This window comes from Lipotes vexillifer, unplaced genomic scaffold (genome assembly GCF_000442215.2).
Source record: "Lipotes vexillifer unplaced genomic scaffold, Lipotes_vexillifer_v1.1 scaffold585, whole genome shotgun sequence".
NCBI classification, from domain to species: Eukaryota; Metazoa; Chordata; class Mammalia; order Artiodactyla; family Lipotidae; genus Lipotes; species Lipotes vexillifer.
Window position 1 is genome coordinate 1218966 of NW_006793006.1, and position 18082 is coordinate 1237047.

At 36.2% G+C, this 18082-nt stretch overlaps 1 protein-coding gene across 2 annotated transcripts in view; it reads left to right on the top strand.

Moving 5' to 3' along the window:
• The window catches only part of UCHL5 (ubiquitin C-terminal hydrolase L5), a 48688-nt gene that overhangs the window by 21993 nt on the left and 8613 nt on the right, over window positions 1-18082 (top strand). Inside the window, exons 7-9 of one of the 2 annotated variants that reach the window (XM_007466201.1) lie at window positions 1280-1343; window positions 9066-9168; window positions 10024-10134. In XM_007466201.1, the coding sequence (XP_007466263.1) occupies window positions 1280-1343; window positions 9066-9168; window positions 10024-10134 (278 nt within the window). Of the gene's footprint in view, window positions 1-1279; window positions 1344-9065; window positions 9169-10020; window positions 10135-18082 lie in introns of both variants that reach the window. The other variant, XM_007466200.1, reaches the window with a different exon arrangement.

Below are 18082 nucleotides of genomic sequence, written 5' to 3' on the forward strand. Positions count from 1 at the left end.
AAGTTTAGAAAGGGGAGGTGACTGTGAGGTGTGATGCCATGCAGGCTTTAAGCTCTTCAGTACTTTATGAAATTAGGACATGTTGACTACTGTAGTTGCATTGGGACCTTTAGTTTTTTTCCTACAAGAAAAGTTTTCTTAATCCATAGATTACATAATTTATTTTTAATTTTTCAGTTAACTTTTAAAAACTACTTTTTTCTATGTAACTAGTGCATTAATGTGCTGTCCTTTGTGCCAAAGGGTGGATTTGTCCTGATCCCACCCCATCTCCTACCTTGAGCTAATGATAAATGGTTATTGAGGTTGAGGTGGTTCTGATCTAGTAATGAACTAATAGACCCACAAAAGAATTTTAACTCCTTATTTTTACCTCATTAAGTTTTCTTTTTTTTAAATTAGGTTTAAGTGCAGTGTAACCTGTTTTAATGGAATCTAATGTTATCTGCTGTCCATAAAACTTTATATTTTCAGATTTAAAAAAAAAAATTAACACTTTCATTTTGCTTGTTCTTATTGACCATGCCCATGTCTAGAACTAATACTTCATCTAATGCAGATTTGCGTGTTTAAAAATATTTATTTTTCTATGTTTCTTAAAGAAAATTAATGGGATGTTCTTTTAATTCTGTCGAAGCTGATTTTCTCTGGTTTGGGGGTTGATCTGATCGCTGCATTTTTTTCTCTTCTATCTGGTCAGCCATTCTCTCTTCATTAGATTCATGAGATATAAAGGAAGTAAAATATAAAACAGAACAGCCAGTTTTGCTATACAGCTGGTGGCTATACTAAAATTTAGGTAAAAAAGAGGATTAAAAAACTGGGTAAAATTGGTTTTGCATTGTGTGTGGATTTCATTTTTTTTTTCTGTAGTTATGATGGTGGGGAGTCAGAAAAGGACTGAATCCTTATTTTGTTATTAATATGTGAGCTGGTTTTTCTTAGCCCTCTGTCTCATCATCTGTAAAATGAAGGTAGTTATCCTTATCTCACAGAGTCGTGAGTTTTAATGAAATAATTCCCTAGTTCATTATTTTCTCAAACATTTGTTTAGCACTGCTAAGTGACGCAACAACGTGGAAATGCAAATTATGATAATACTGTTTCCCCTTACCATTACTAAGAAAGTAAGAGTTGGAGCTTAACATAGTTATGCTAAAAGGTTTTTTACTATCCTGAATTTGTAAAAATATTAATAAAAGGATATTTTGGACCAAACTTTTAAAATAATATTAATGTTGATTTTGTTTGACATAAATGCTTTTACATTTCTTCCTAGGTGCATGCAATCAAGATGATTGGATCAGCGCAGTGAGGCCAGTCATAGAAAAAAGGATACAAAAGTAAATGCTCAGCTAATCTTATTGGCATAACTAATGTTCTCATTTTTAAACCTTTATTTTATCATTGTTTAAACGATAGGTGGATAGTAATATCTCATTGTGGTTTTAATCTGCATTTCCCTAGTGACTAATGTTGAAAATCATGCCTTTTATTTTGTAATTGGATTGTTTTTTTGACTCTTGAGCCTTGAAGTTTTTTTTTTTTTTTTTTTTTTTTGCGGTACGCAGGCCTCTCACTGTTTTGGCCTCTCCCGTTGTGGAGCACAGGCTCCGGACACGCAGGCTCAGTGGCCATGGCTCATGGGCCCAGCCGCTCCGCGGCATGTGGGATCTTCCCGGACCAGGGCATGAACCCGTGTCCCCTGCATCGGCAGGCGGACTCCCAACCACTGCGCCACCAGAGAAGCCCCGAGCCTTGAAGTTCTTTACACACTCTAGCTATCACTAGTCCTTTGTCAGACACGTTGCCTGAAAATATTCTTTCCCAGTCTATAGCCCATCCTCTCCTCCTCCCAACATGGTTTTTCACAGAGCAAAAGCTCTTAATTCCAGTGAAGTCCAATTTGTCAGTCTTTCCCACTGTGAGTTGTATTTTTGTTGTCCAATCTAAGAATTCTTTGCCTAGCCCTAGATCCCAAAGATTTTCTCCTTTTTTTCTAAAAGGTTTATATAACATTTTACATATAAGTTTATGATCTATTTTGAGTTAATTTTTGTGTGGTGTGAAGTTAAGTCAAGGTTCATTTTTTTTTTCCTCTGTCCAATTGGTCTATCACCGTTTGTTAAAAAGGCTATCCTTCCTCCTCTGAACTGCTGCTGCACCCTTGTAAAAAAAAACCCAGTGGGACATATTTGTGTGGGTCTATTTCTGGTTCACTGTTCTGTTCCATTGATCTATTTGTCTGCTGTCTGCAAGTACTACAGAGTCTTGATGACTGTGGCTATATTGTAAGCCTTGAAATCAGGTAGACTGATGCCCCCGACTTTATTCTTTTTCTTCAGAATTGTTTTAGCTGTTATAGATACTCTGCCCTCTATGTAAATTTTCGTATAATCTTGTATCTACAAAAATTCTTTTTGGGATTTTGATAGGAATTGTGTCAAAGATCAATTTTAGGAGAATTGGCATTTTTACTATATTGATTTTTCCAATCCATGAACATGGTATGTCTGTCCATTTACTTGGATCTTCTTTAATTTTTTTCATCAGCATTTTGTAGTTTTCCACATGCTAGTTTCATATGTATTTTGTCAGATTTATACCCAAGCACTTCATATTCTTTTGAGTGATACAAATACTATATTTTCTTTTTTGTTCCATGTGATCATTGTTAGTGTGTAGAAATAAAGTCGATTATTTTTCTTTCTTTGTCTTGTATCCTTCAACCTTGCTAAACTCACCCACCAGCTTTAGAAGTTTTGTGAATTCCTTGACATTTCCTACATATTGATAGATGATCATGTCGTTTGTAAATAGGCACAGTTTTGAATTTGGCAATTTCTAATTTAAGTTTTATCAGTTTTTCCCTTACATATTCTGCAGGTCTCTTGTTCGTTGCATAAACATTTATGATCACTATTTCTTCTTAGTGGATTGACCTTTTTATCATTATGCAATATTTCTCTCTAGTAATTTTCTTTGCTCTGAAGTTTACTTTATTTCACAGTAATATAGCCACTTCTGCTTTGTCTTGATTCATATATGCATGATATATTTTTTCCATCTTTTTACTTTCAACCTACCTATGTCATTGTATTTGAAGTGAATTTCATATAGACAGCATATATTGAATCATATTTTTTAGTCCACTCTGCCATTTTCTGTCTTACTGCATGGATTGAGACCATTTACATTGAATGTAATGTATTTATAAAATTATGTATAAAATGAAATGTATATTTAATATGTAATTATTAATGTCTTATGGTTTAAATCTGCCATTTAAATTTTTTCTCTTTGTTCTGTTTTTTTTTTTGTTTCTCTGTTTTTCTTTTCCTGCTTTTCTGTGAGTTACTCAGACATCTATAGTGGTTTTGAGTTTATTTCCTTGTATGGCTTTTCTAATGGTTTCTCTAATTTATCCCAATCTACTGGTGTTAACATTTTACCAGTTTGAATGAAGTGTAGAAATCTTATCTTCCTTTATGTGTACTTTTACTGTCCATTGTTATAATTGTCTTAAATAATTCCTCTACATACATTTAGGACTCCATCAGACAGTATTATAATTTTTGTTTTAACCATGAAGCATAATTTTAAAAACTTAAGAGAAGGAAAATGTATTTACCCATATTTTTACTTTTTCCATTGTTCTTTCTTCTTCATGGTCCAGAACTCAATTCTTTTATCATTTCCTGTCTGTTTAGAAAACTTCATTTAGCCATTCCTTTAGGGTAGTTCTGCTGTCAACAGAATCCTAGTTTTTCTTCATCTAAGAATGTCTTGATTTCCCTTTTATTTCTGAAGGTTATTTTCACTGTGTATAGAATTCCGTGTTGATAGTCTTTTCTTTTAGCACCTGAAAATTGTTATGTCGCTCCCTTCTGGCCTCCATGGTTTCTACTGATAAATCCACTGTTGTTCAAACAGTTTTTGCCCTATAGATATGGTGATGTTTCTCCTGTTGTTGGTTTCAAATTCTTTTTTTTTTGGTTTGGTTTTAGTTTTCATATATTTGAGGATGATGTGTCTTGGTGTGGATTTCTGTCTATTTATTCTATTTGGATTTTGCTCAGCTTCTTGAATCTGTGCGTTTATATCTTGTCAAATATGGGAAGTTTTTAGCCATTACAACTTGGAGAACTTTTTCAGTCTCACCCTTTCTCACCTCTTCCAGGACTCCAATGACACAAATGTCTCCTGCTTTAGTCCCACAGGTCCCTGGGGCTCTCTTTGTTTTTCTTAGTCTGTTTTCTTTGTTCAGTTGGGTAATTTCTGTTGTTCTACTTTTCAGTTCACTGATTCTTTCCTCTGTCTCCTCCATTCTGCTGTTGAACTCACCCATTCAGCTTTTTTATCATTTTATATTTCAGTTGTAAAATTTCCATTTGTTTCTTCTTTATATCTTCTATTTCTTTGCTGAGACTTTTTTTTTTTTTTTTTGCGGTACGCGGGCCTCTCACTGTTGTGGCCTCTCCTGTTGCGGAGCACAGGCTCCGGACGCGCAGGCTCAGTGGCCATGGCTCACGGGCCCAGCTGCTCCGCGGCATGTGGGATCTTCCCGGACCAGGGCACGAACCCATGTCCCCTGCATCGGCAGGCGGACTCTCAACCACTGCGCCACCAGGGAAGCCCGAGACTTTCTATTTTTTGTTTCCAGTGTGTTCATAATTGTTCATTGGATCATTTTTATGATGGCTGTTTTAAAGTCTCTGTCAGTGAATTTGGACATCTATCATCACTCTGTCTGTTGAATGTCTCTCATTCAAATTGAGGTTTTCATGATTTTTAATAGGACAAGTGATTATTGATTGAAACCTGGGCATTTTCAGTACTATATTATAAGACTTTGGATCTTATTTAAAACTTCTCTTTTAGCTGGTTTTTATGGGCACTCTTCTGGCAGGGTAAATCAGGGATGCTACCCCATTACTGCCAGGTGGAAGTAGAAGTCCAGGTTCCCCACTCTGTCTTCATTGACACCTGAGGTGGGAAAGGGTTCCTTGTTACTGCTGGGCAGGGGTTGGGAGTTCTGGTCCCCAGTAGGGCTTCCCCTGATACTACCCTGGCCGGGAGGAGTAGCAGTGCCTTGCGACTGCTCTCTACATGGCTCCACTGATACCAAAGTTGGGAGGGGGGCTTCTTTACACCTGGATGGTAGTGACTTCGCATTTGGCTTCCCAGTTGGTTTCCTCTGACACTGCAAATAGATGTCATTACTGTTTGCAGGGATGAAAGTCCTAGCTCCTTACACAGCCTTTTCTGACACCACCCCAGGTGCCTGTTACAGCCTGGTGGAGGTTGGAGTCCAGGCTCCCTACCCAGCCTTTCCTGGCCGGTAGGGTTTGGGCCAGTTTTTTCAGTTGTGTTTGGGTATGGTAGAGTGGTTATTGTCTCAAAATTTTCTCATGAGGTTGCCCCTTTCCTTGGATAGAAAGAGCAGACTATTGTTGGTGCTTTTTTGTCTGTGCCTGTTGGCATTTCTCAACTGATGGCTTCTTTAACTCCAAGGCCAGGACATATGCAGCAGAATGATAATCCAGAGACTTCACCACTGTCATTCTTGGGTCCTGGTTCCCTAGCATGTCTGCCTTCCCTTCACTTCAGAATTTTAATTTTTTTCATTTTTTAAAAAATATATGTCTAGATTTTTTTTGTTTGATATTTTTTACTGGGAGGAATGGGGAAATCGAAGTCCCATAAGCAGAGTTTTAAAAACAGCATTTTTACATAGTTCAAAGTGCTATAGTTATACTGGGCCATATTCTTTCCAGTGAATAGAACTATTTATGAGAAGCTCTTGCAGGTGAACTAATGCAAAAACAGGCTTACATTTTCTACCTGTTTTCATCTGGTTAAGTGCCACTTAGAAAATATTATGGATAATCTTTTCAATGTCAATCCTTACCATAAACAAGCTTATACTATAAGATGTTTCATTGGTATCAGAGTAGTGAAAATAAAACAGTATTCAGAAATTTTACAAGAGATTATTTATAACATATTACATAAATATTTATATGTTTGTATATGATAAAAGTACAAGTGAAATGTAAACATATATTAGTTAAGAATAGAAACAAAATCATGATTTGGAAAAAATTATATAGTAAGGAATATAGTTAATACCATCAAGATGCCAGTAAAATTAATTCAACAAATGTGAGGTCTTTAATTATTTTTTCTAATTGAGATAAAAGGTAATTGATAGTTACCATATTTTTTGTCAAAGTATGAGAACTGATGAAAACATTATTTCAAATGTCTAGGAGGTACTAAAACATTTAATAATGTATTTGTGATTGATGGAAATTTAGCTGATTTTTTCCTTTCATATATGAAAGCTTATTTATTTGTCTGTAGACAAAAGTATTAATAAATAAATTTATATTGAAGTATAGTTGACTTCCAATACTGTATTAGTTTTAGGTGTACAACATATTTTTATAGATTATGCATCATACAAAGTTATAACAATATTATCGACTATATTCCTTGTGCTCAATGTTACATCCCTGTTTATTTATTTTATAAATGGTAGTTTATACCTCTTAATCCCCTTCACCTATTTCACCTACCCTACCAATTCCCCACTCAACTACTAGTTTGTTCTCTATATCTGAATTTGTTTGAGTTTGTTTCTATTTGGTTGTATTTGTTTTGTTTTTTATAGTGAAATCATATAATATTTGTTTTTCTGTCTTACTTATTTCACTTAGCATAATACCCTCTAGGTTCATCCATGTTGTTGCAGATGGCAAGATTTCCTTCTTTTATATGGCTAAGTAATCTTCCATTGTGTGTGTATAAAACATCTTTTTTATCCATTCGTCAGTCAATGGACACTTAGGTTGCTTTCATATCTTGGCTATTGTAAATAATACTGCTATGAACATTGGGGCACATACATCTTTTCAAATTAGTGTTTTTGTTTTCTTTGGAAAAATACCTGGAAGTGAAATTGCTGGATTGTGAGCTCTTTATATATTTTGGATATTAACCCGTTACCAGATATATCATTTGCAAATATCTTCTCCCATTCAATAGGCAGCCTTTTCATTTTGTTGGTGCTTTCCTTTGCTGTGCAAAAGCTTTTTAGTTTGATGTAGTCCATTTGTTTATTTTTTATTTTGTTTCCCTTGCTTGAGGGGACAGATCCAAAAATTATTGCTAAGACCAATGTGAAAGAGCTACTGCCTATGTTTCTTCTAGGAGTTTTATGGTTTCAGGTCTAACATTTAAATCTGTAATCCATTTTGAGTTTATTTTTGTATATGGTGTGAGAAAATGGTTTAGTTTCATTCTTTTACATGTAGCTGTCCAGTTTTGCCAACAACACTTAATGAAGAGACTTTTTCCCCATTGTATATTCTTGCCTCCTTTGTTGTAGATTAATTGACTGTATGTTTTGTGGGTTTATTTCTGGACTCTATTCTGTTCCACTGATCTATGTGTGTGTTTTTGTTCCAGTACCATACTGTTTTGATTATTTTGGCTTTATAGTATAGATTGAAGTCAGGGAGCATGATACCTTCAGCTCTTTCTTTCCCAAGATTGCTTTAGCTATTTGGGGTCTTTTGTGGTTTCATACAAATTTTAGGAGTATTTGTTCTAGTTTTGTGAAAATAGGGATTATTGAATCTGTAGGTTGCTTTGGGTGGTATGGACATTTTAACAGTATTAATTCTTCCAATCCATGAGCATGTATATCTTTCTATTTGTGTTGTCTTCAGTTTCTTTCATCAGTATCTTACAGTTTTCAGAGTACAGGTCTTTCATCTCCTTGTTTAACTTTATTCCTAGGTATTTTATTCTTTTTGATGTCGTTGTAAATGGAATTGTTTTCTTGATTTCTCTTTCTGATAGTTCATTATTAGTGTACAGAAATGCAACAGATTTCTGTATTTTGATTTTGTATGCTATAACTTTAGTGAATTCACTTATTCTAATAGTTTTTTGGTAGAATTTTTAGGATTTTTTTGTATTTAATATCATGTCATCTGCAAATAGTGAGTTTTACTTTTTCCCTTCCAATTTGGATGCCTTTTATTTCTTTTATTTTTTTTCGTATGATTACTGTGGCTAGGACTTCTAATACTATGTTGAATAAAAGTGGTGAGAGTGGGCATCCTTGTCTTGTTACTGATCTTAAAGGAAAAGCTTTTAGCTTTTCACTGTTGAGTATGATGTTAGCTGTGGGTTTGGCTTAAATGACCCTTATTATGTTGAGATTGTTCTGTCTATACCAAGTTTGTTAAGAGTTTTTATCATGAATGGATGTTGAATTTTGTCAAATACTTTTTCTGCCTCTATTAAGATGATCATGTGATCTCTGTCCATTGTTTTGCTGATATAGTTATAACGTTGATTGATTTGTGTATATTGAACCATCTTTGCATCCCTGGAATAAATCCCGCTTGATCATTATGTGCAATCCTTTTAATGTATTGTAGAATTCTGTTTGCTAATATTTTATTGGGGATTTTTTTCTGTTTTCATCAGGGATATTGGTCTGTAATTTTCTTTTTCTGTAGTGTCTTTGGTTTTTGTATCAGGGTAGTGCTGGACTCATAGAATGAGTTTGGAAGTATTCCCTCCTCTTCACTTTTTTGGAATAGTTTGAGAAATAAAGGCATTAACTCCTCTTTAAATGTTTGGTAGAATTCCCCTGTGCAGTCCTCTGATCCTGGAGTTCTGGTTGTTGGGATTTTTTTGTTTACTGATTCAATTAGATTACTAATAATCAGCCTGTTCAGATTTTCTGTTTCTTCCTGATTCAGTCTTGGAAGACTGTTTCTAGGAAATTTTCCATTTCTTCTAGGTTGCTTAATTTGCTGGTGTATCATTTTTCATAGTATTCTCTTAAGATTGTTTGTATTTTTGTGATACTGGTTGTAACTTCTCCTGTTTAGGAAAGATTTTTTAAAATGTCAGTTTTTATGGTTAGCCAGTTGGTAGATCTGTGTTTACCCCAGAGAATAAGGGGGTAATCACAATAGATTATCTTAATTGTAATAGTGTTACATTTCTTTACTACATTATAAACTTTAATTTTTTTTTAGGTACAGTGAAGGTGAAATTCGATTTAACTTAATGGCCATTGTGTCTGACAGAAAAATGATATATGAACAGAAGATAGCAGAGCTACAAAGACAACTTGCTGAGGTTTGTGGCCATGTTTTTATGTAAAAAGTTCTAGCTTAGTTATTCTCTCAGGGAAACTATTTATTTTCTTTTTTCCTTTTTTCCTTCTTCTTTCTTTCTTTGTCTGAAATATAGATTTAATCAAGTATCCTGAGTGGTGATAACGAGAATATACTCTGGAGTCAGGCTTCTTAGATTCAGCTCCTGCCTTTGCCACTTAGTGGAAGTATGATTTGAGTGTATTTCTTTGTGCCTCAGTTTCTTTATGTAAAGTAGGGATAATAGTATTTACCTTAAAAGGTGGTTGTGAAGAATAACTGAGATAACGTATATATAAACCACTTAAAAAAAAGTGACTGACAAATAGTATGTGCTAAATAAGTGTTAACAATTTACTGTAGTTTCATTATATAATTAAACAAGTTAGAATATATTTCCTACAGAATTAATTGGGCACATTTAGATTCACATGTAATCTTTACTATTCCTTATGATGATTATCTTTCTAGTAAATATGATTGGAGAAGAGAATTAGTAATGGACGAAGACTTTTTTTTGCATTCCTTTGATCACATTTTCATGAGTATATTTAAGCAGATTTACTTTATAGCTCAACAGCAGATTATAGCAATTCAGTTTGCTACAGTATAGATTGTTTTTAGATTAAAATTCATATGTATTGTTGTAGAACATAGAAAATTGGAAGATACTACCTAGCTTTTATCCTTTAATATTGCACTTAGTAAGCTGGTATTCCATCACCAATATTAAGAATAAAATTTGAAAATGATTGTACTCTGTTTATCATTTAAAAATAGTTTAGACTTAAGCCTCAGTCATTAGGGTGTGGTATTTCTTTTTCTTTCTCCTAAGGAGGAACCCATGGATACAGATCAGGGTAATAACATGTTAAGTGCTATTCAGTCAGAGGTTGCCAAAAATCAGATGCTTATTGAAGAAGAAGTACAGAAATTGAAAAGATATAAGGTACGTACTTTTTATTTGTTCCTTTAATGTTTTAGTATAGAGTGGTATATTTTGACATGAAGGTATGTTGAATGCTTGATTGTTTTTTCCCCATCATTTACACTTTTTCAGAATAATGTGTTGATTCCCTGGCATCCTAAAAAGGTAACTAGTGAGGTTTCTTTCCTGTTTTTTTTTTCAAGTATTATTACAAACAGATATTTAACATATTTGATGCTAAAGTTTACTGCAGTTATTATTGATGCTCAGATTATCCCATCTTTAGCCATTGGAAGCCACTTCAGGCTGTCTCCTAAGTCCTTTTGATGTGACTCTCTTCATCTTTCATAGCTTCCTTGCTTTCTAGTATGACAAGATGTTTCAGACTCATCTTGTACATTTCCTGCTTCAGACTTGGAATCAGCCATTTTTTCAAGAAGTCCTGAGTGCTTTTGGTGAGAAATCGTATTTAGAAACCATTATCTGATTGCTCAGGGTGCTCAGTCATACTGATTGATTCTTCTTTACTTCTAGGACTTTTCAGAGCTAAGAAATACATTTTTATTTGTTTCTTCTATTTTTGAAGAGAAAATGCAACATGAATTCATATTAATACTCAAATTTAGGATTAAAGGGCTTTATATTTGAAGTTAAGCATTTGTATCATTTCAGCTGAAAGTCTTGGTTTCTGTCAACATTAACATAATTACCTATTTGCTTTATGCTATCTGTATTTGTATGTATATATAAAAAGGTTCAGAATAACAGTGCCAGTAGTGTTAATAACAACTGAGAAGTTTTTTCTTCAGTTAATTTTTTCATTAGGATATATTTCATTTTGGATGTGCAGTCAAATTAGTATATTTTAAAATTCATCTGAAAAAATTTTCTCTTGGTGTCATCCTATCATGAATTTAATACAAAGTTGGATTCGTTTTTTAAATTTTGCTTTCCAGTTTTTTTAGGGTTTTACATTTTTTAAATTTATTTTTATTATGTCAAACATTATATAACTCAGAGTAAAATATTAAGCAAGGCTGTCATTAATAATGTCATTCTCCTTCACTTGCAGTCTGTCTGACAAGCTTTTTTTTTTTTTTTTTTAAGCATCTTTACTGGAGTATAATTGCTTTACAATGCTGTGTTAGTTTCTGCTTTATAACAGAGTGAATCAGTTATACATATACATATGTTCCCATATCTCTTCCCTCTTGCGTCTCCCTCCTTCCCACCCTCCCTAACCCACCCCTCTAGGTGGTCAAAAAGCACCGAGCTGATCTCTCTGTGCTATGTGGCTGCTTCCCACTAGCTATCTGCTTTACGTTTGCTAGTGTATATATATCCATGTCACTCTCTCACTTTGTCTCAGCTTACCCTTCCCCCTCCCCATATCCTTGAGTCCATTTTCTAGTAGGTCTGTGTCTTTATTCCCGTCTTGCCCATAGGTTCTTCATGACCTTTTTTTTTTTCCATAGATTCCACATATATGTGTTAGCATACGGTATTTGTTTTTCTCTTTCTGACTTACTTCACTCTGTATGACAGACTCTAGGTCCATCCATCTCACTACAAATAACTCAATTTCGTTTCTTCTTAGGACTCAGTAATATACCATTGTATATATGTGCCACATCTTCTTTATCCATTCATCTGCTGATGGACACTTAGGTTGCTTCAATGTCCTGGCTATTGTACATAGAGCTGCAGTGAACATTGTGGTACATGACTCTTTTAGAATTACGGTTTTCTCAGGGTATATGCCCAGTAGTGGGATTGCTGGCTCGTATGGTACTTCTATTTTTAGTTTTTTAAGGAACCTCCATACTGTTCTCCACCGTGGATGTATCAATTTACATTGCCACCAACAGGGCAAGAGGGTTCCCTTTTCTCCACACCCTGTCTGGCATTTATTGTTTGTAGATTTTTTGATGATGGCCATTCTGACTGGTGAGAGATGATATCTCATTGTACTTTTGATTTGCATTTCTCTAATGATTAATGATGTTGAGCATTCTTTCATATGTATGTTGGCGATCTGTATATCTTCTTGGGAGAAATGTCTATTTAGGTCTTCTGCCCATTTTTGGATTGGGTTGTTTGTTTTTTTGTTATTGAGCTGCATGAGCTGCTTGTAAATTTTGGAGATTAATCCTTTGTCAGTTGCTTCATTTGCAAATATTTTCTCCCATTCTGAGGGTTGTCATTTGGTCTTGTTTGTGGTTTCCTTTGCTGTGCAAAAGCTTTGAAGTTGCATTAGGTCCCATTTGTTTATTTTTGTTTTTATTTCCATTCCTCTAGGAGGTGGTTCAAAAAGGATCTTGCTGTGATTTATGTCATAGAGTGTTCTGCCTATGTTTTCCTCTAAGAGTTTGATAGTTTCTGGCCTTACATTTAGGTCTTTAATCCATTTTGAGCTTATTTTTGTGTATGGTGTTAGGGAGTGATCTAATCTCATTCTTTTACATGTACCTGTCCAGTTTTCCCAGCAACACTTATTGAAGAGGCTGTCCTTTCTCCACTGTACATTCCTGCCTCCTTTATCAAAGATAAGGTGACCATATGTGCATGGGTTTATCTCTGGGCTTTCTATCCTGTTCCATTGATCTATCTTTCTGTTTTTGTGCCAGTACTGTACTGTCTTAATTACTTTGTAGTAAGCTACGTTGTAGCTTTGTAGTATAGTCTGAAGTCAGGGAGGCTGATTCCTCCAGCTCCGTTTTTCATTCTCAAGATTGCTTTGCCTTTTCGGGGTCTTTTGTGTTTTCATAAAAATTGTGAAATTTTTTGTTCTACTTCTGTGAAAAATGCCAGTGGTAGTTTGATAGGGATTGCATTGAATCTGTAGATTGCTTTGGGTAGTAGTCATTTTCACAATGTTGATTCTTCCAATCCAAGAACATGGTATATCTCTCCATCTATTTGTATCATCTTTAATTTCTTTCATCAGTGTCTTATAATTTTCTGCATACAGGTCTTCTGTCTCCTTGGGTAGGTTTCTTCCTAGATATTTTATTCTTTTCGTTGCAGTGGTAAATGGGTGTGTTTTCTTGATTTCACTTTCAGATTTTTCATCATTAGTGTATAGGAATGCCAGAGATTTCTGTGCATTAATTTTGTACCATACTATTTTACCAAATTCATTGATTAGCTCTAGTAGTTTTCTGGTAGCATCTTTAGGATTCTCTATGTAGAGTATCATGTCATCTGCAAACAGTGACAGCTTTACTTCTTCTTTTCTGATTTGGATTCCTTTCATTTCCTTTTCTTCTCTGATTGCTGTGGCTAAAACTTCCAAAACTATGTTGAATAAGAGTGGTGAGAGTGGGCAACCTTGTCTTGTTCCTGATCTTAGCGGAAATGCTTTCAGTTTTTCACCATTGAGGATGATGTTGGCTGTGGGCTTGTCATATATGGCCTTTATTATGTTGAGGAAAGTTCCCTCTATGCCTACTTTATGAAGGGTTTTTATCATAAATGGGTGTTGAATCTTGTCAAAAGCTTTCTTTGCATCTATTGAGATGATTATATGGTCTTTCTCCTTCAATTTGTTAATACGGTGTATCACGTTGATTGATTTGCGTATATAGAAGAATCCTTGCATTCCTGGAATAAACCCCACTTGATCATGGTGTATGATCTGTTTAATGTGCTGTTGGATTCTGTTTGCTAGTATTTTGTTGAGGATTTTTGCATCTATGTTCATCAGTGATATTGGCCTGTAGTTTTCTTTCTTTGTGACATCCTTGTCTGGTTTTGGTATCGGGGGAATGGTGGCCTCGTAGAATGAGTTTGGGAGTGTTCCTCCCTCTGCTATATTTTGGAAGAGTTTGAGAAGAATAGGTGTTAGCTCTTCTCTAAATGTTTGATAGAATTCGCCTGTGAAACCATCTGGTTCTGGGTTTTTGTTTGTTGGAAGATTTTTAATCACAGTTTCAATTTCAGTGCTTGTGATTTGTCTGTTCATATTTTCTATTTCTTCCCAGTTCAGGCTTGGAAGGTTGTGCATTTCTAAGAATTTGTCCATTTCTTCCAGGTTGTCCATTTTATTGGCATATAGCTGCTTGTAGTAATCTCTCACGACCCTTTGTATTTCTGCAGTGTCAGTTGTTACTTCTCCTTTTTCATTTCTAATTTTGTTGATTTGAGTCTTCTCCCTTTTTTTCTTGATGAGTCTGGCTAATGGTTTATCAATTTTGTTTATTTTCTTGAAGAACCAGCTTCTAGTTTCATTGATCTCTGCAATCGTTTCCCTCATTTCTTTTTCATTTATTTCTGGTCTGATGTTTATGATTTCTTTCTTTCTGCTAATTCTGGGGTTTTTTTGGTTCTTCTTTCTCTAATTGCTTTAGGTGTAAGGTTAGGTTGCTTATTTGAGATGTTTCTTGTTTCTTAATGTAGGATTGTATTGCTATAAACTTCCTTCTTAGGACTGCTTTTGCTGCATCCCATAGGTTTTGGGTCATTGTGTTTTCATTGTCCTTTGTTTCTACATAGTTTTTTATTTCCTCTTTGAATTCTTCAGTGATGTCTTCGTTATTAAGTAGTGTATTGTTTAGCCTACATGTGTTTGTATTTTTTACAGATTTTTTTCCTGCAGTTGATATCTAGTCTCACAGCATTGTGGTCGGGAAAGATACTTGATACAATTTCAATTTTCTTAAATTTACCAAGGCTTGATTTGACCCAAGATATGATCTGTCCTGGAGAATGTTCCATGAGCACTTGAGAAGAAAGTTTATTCTGTTGTTTTTGGATGGAATGTCCTATAAATGTTAATTAAGTCCATCTTGTTTAATATATCTTTTAAAGCTTATGTTTCCTTATTTGCTTTCATTTTGGATGATCTGTCCATTGGTGAAAGTGGGGTGTTAAAGTCCCCTATTATGATTGTGTTGCTGTTGATTTCCCCTTTCATGGCTGTTAGTATTTGCCTTATGTATTGAGGTGCTCCTATGTTGGGTGCATAAATATTTACAATTGTTATATCTTCTTGTTGGATTTATCCTTTGATCATTATGTAGTGTCCTTCTTTGTCTCTTCTAATAGTCTTTATTTTAAAGTCTATTTTGTCTGATATGAGAAATGCTACTCCAGTTTTCTTTTGCTTTCCATTTGCATGAAATATCTTTTTCCATCCCCTCACTTTCAGTCTGTATGTGTCTCTAGGTGTGAAGTGGGTCTCTTGTAGACAGCAAATATATGGGTCTTGTTTTTGTATCCATTCAGCCAATCTGTGTCTTTTGGTGGGAGCATTTAGTCCGTTTACATTTAAGGTAATTATCGATACGTATGTTCCTATTCCCATTTTCTTAATTGTTTTGGGTTCGTTATTGTAGGTCTTTTCCTTCTCTTGTGTTTTCTACCTAGAGAAGTTCCTTTAGCATTTGTTGTAAAGCTGGTTTGGTGGTGCTGAATTCTCTTAGCTTTTGCTTGTCTGTAAAGGTGTTAATTTCTCCATCAAATCTGAATGAGATCCTTACTGGGTAGAGTGATCTTGGTTGTAAGTTTTTCTCCTTCATCACTTTAAATGTGTCCTGCCAGTCCCTTCTGGCTTGCAGAGTTTCTGCTGAAATATCAATATTAATATTTCTGCTGAAATATTAACCTTATGGGGATTTCCTTGTGTGTTGTTTATCCTTTGCTGCTTTTAATATTTTTTCTTTGTATTTAATTTTTGAAAGTTTGATTACTATGCGTCTTGGCATGTTTCTCCTTGGATTTATCCTGTATGGGACTCTCTGTGCTTCCTGGACTTCATTAACTATTTCCTTTCCCATATTAGGGGAGTTTTCAACTATAATCTCTTCAAATATTTTCTCAGTCCCTTTCTTTTTCTCTTCTTCTTCTGGAACCCCTGTAATTCGAATGTTGCTGCGTTTAATATTGTCCCAGAGGTCTCTGAGACTGTCCTCAATTCTTTTCATTCTTTTTTCTTTATTCTGCTCTGCAGTAGTTATTTCCACTATTTTATCTTCCAGGTCACTTATGCGTTCTCCTGCCTCAGATATTCTGCTATTGATCCCTTCTAGAGAATTTTTAATTTCATTTATTGTGTTGTTTGTCACTGTTTGTTTGCTCTTTAGTTCTTCTAGTTCCTTGCTAAACGTTTCTTGTGTTTTCTCCATTCGATTTCTAAGATTTTGGATCATCTTTACTATCATTATTCTGAATTCTTTTTCAGGTAGACTGCCTATTTCCTCTTCATTTGTTAGGTCTGGTAGGTTTTTACCTTGCTCCTTCATCTGCTGTGTGTTTCTCTGTCTTCTCATTTTGCTTAACTTACTCTGTTTGGGGTCTGCTTTTCGCTGGCTGCAAGTTCGTAGTTCCCATTGTTTTTGGTGTCTGTTCCCAGTGGCTAAGGTTGGTTCAGTGGGTTGTATAGGCTTCCTGGTGGAGGGGACTAGTGCCTGTGTTCTGGTGGATGAGGCTGGATCTTGTCTTTCTGGTGGGCAGGTCCACGTCTGGTGGTGTGTTTTGGGGTATCTGGGGACATATTATGACTTTAGGCAGCCTCTCTGCTAATGGGTGGGGTTGTGTTCCTGTCTTGCTAGTTGTTTGGCATAGGGTGTCCAGCACTGTAGCTTGCTGGTCATTGAGTGAAGCTGGGTCTTGGCATTGAGATGGAGATCTCTGTGAGATTTTTGCCGTTTGATATTACGTGGAGCTGGGAGGTCTCTTGTGGACCAGTGTCCTGAACTTGGCTCTCCCACCTCAGGGGCTCAGCACTGACCCCTGGATGGAGCACCAAGACCCTGTCATTCACACGGCTCAGAATAAAAGGGAGAAAAAAGAGAAAGAAAGAGAGAGAGAGAGGAGAGGGAGGGAGGGAGGAGGGGGAGAGAGAGAGAGAGAGAGAGAAAGAAAGAAAGAAAGAAAGAAAGGAAAGGAAGAAAGAAAAGATAAAATAGTTATTAAAATAAAAAATATTATTAAAAAAAAATTTTTTTAAGTAATAAAAGAAAGAAAGAAAAGAGCAAGCAAACCAAAAAACAAATCCACCAATGATAACAAGTGCTGAAAAGTATACTAAGAAACAAAGAAAAAACGGACAGAGAGAACTCTAGGACAAATGGTAAAAGCAAAGCTATACAGATAAAATAACACACAGCATACACATACACACTCACAAAAGAGAAAAAGGGAAAAAAAAAAAATATATATATATATATAGTTGCTCCCGAAGTCCACCTCCTCAATTTGGGATGATTCGTTGTCTATTCAGGTATTCCACAGATGCAGGTACATCAAGTTGATTGTGGAGATTTAATCCGCTGCTCCTGAGGCTGCTGGGAGATTTTCCCTTTCTCTTCTTTGTTCGCACACCTCTTGGGGTTCAGCTTTGGGTTTGGACCCGCCTTTGCGTGTAGGTTGCCTGAGGGCGTCTGTTCTTCGCTCAGACAGGACGGGGTTAAAGGAGCCGCTGACTCGGGGGCTCTGGCTCACTCAGGCTGGGGGGTGGGAGGGGTACTGATGCAGGGCGGGCCTGCGGCGGCAGAGGCCGGCATGACATTGCACCAGCCCGAGGCACGCTGTGCATTCTCCCGGGGAAGTCGTCCCTGGATCCTGGGACCCTGGCAGTGGCGGGCCGCACAGGCTCCCCGAAAGGGGGGTGTGGATAGTGACCTGTGCTTGCACACAGGCTTCTTGGTGGCGGCAGCAGCAGCCTTAGCGTCTCATGCCCGTCTCTGGGGTCTGTGCTGATCGCCGCGGGTCACGCCCGTCTGTGGAGCTCCTTTAAGCGGCGCTCTTAATCCTCTCTCCTCGCGCAACAAGAAACAAAGAGGGAAGAAAAAGTCTCTTGCCTCTTCGGCAGCTCCAGATTTTTTCCCGGACTCTCTCCCGGCTAGCCGTGGTGCACTAACCCCTGCAAGCTGTGCTCACACCGCCAACCCCAGTCCTCTCCCTGCGCTCTGACCGAAGCCTGAGCCTCAGCTCCCAGCCCCGCCCACCCCGGCGGGTGGGCAGGGGA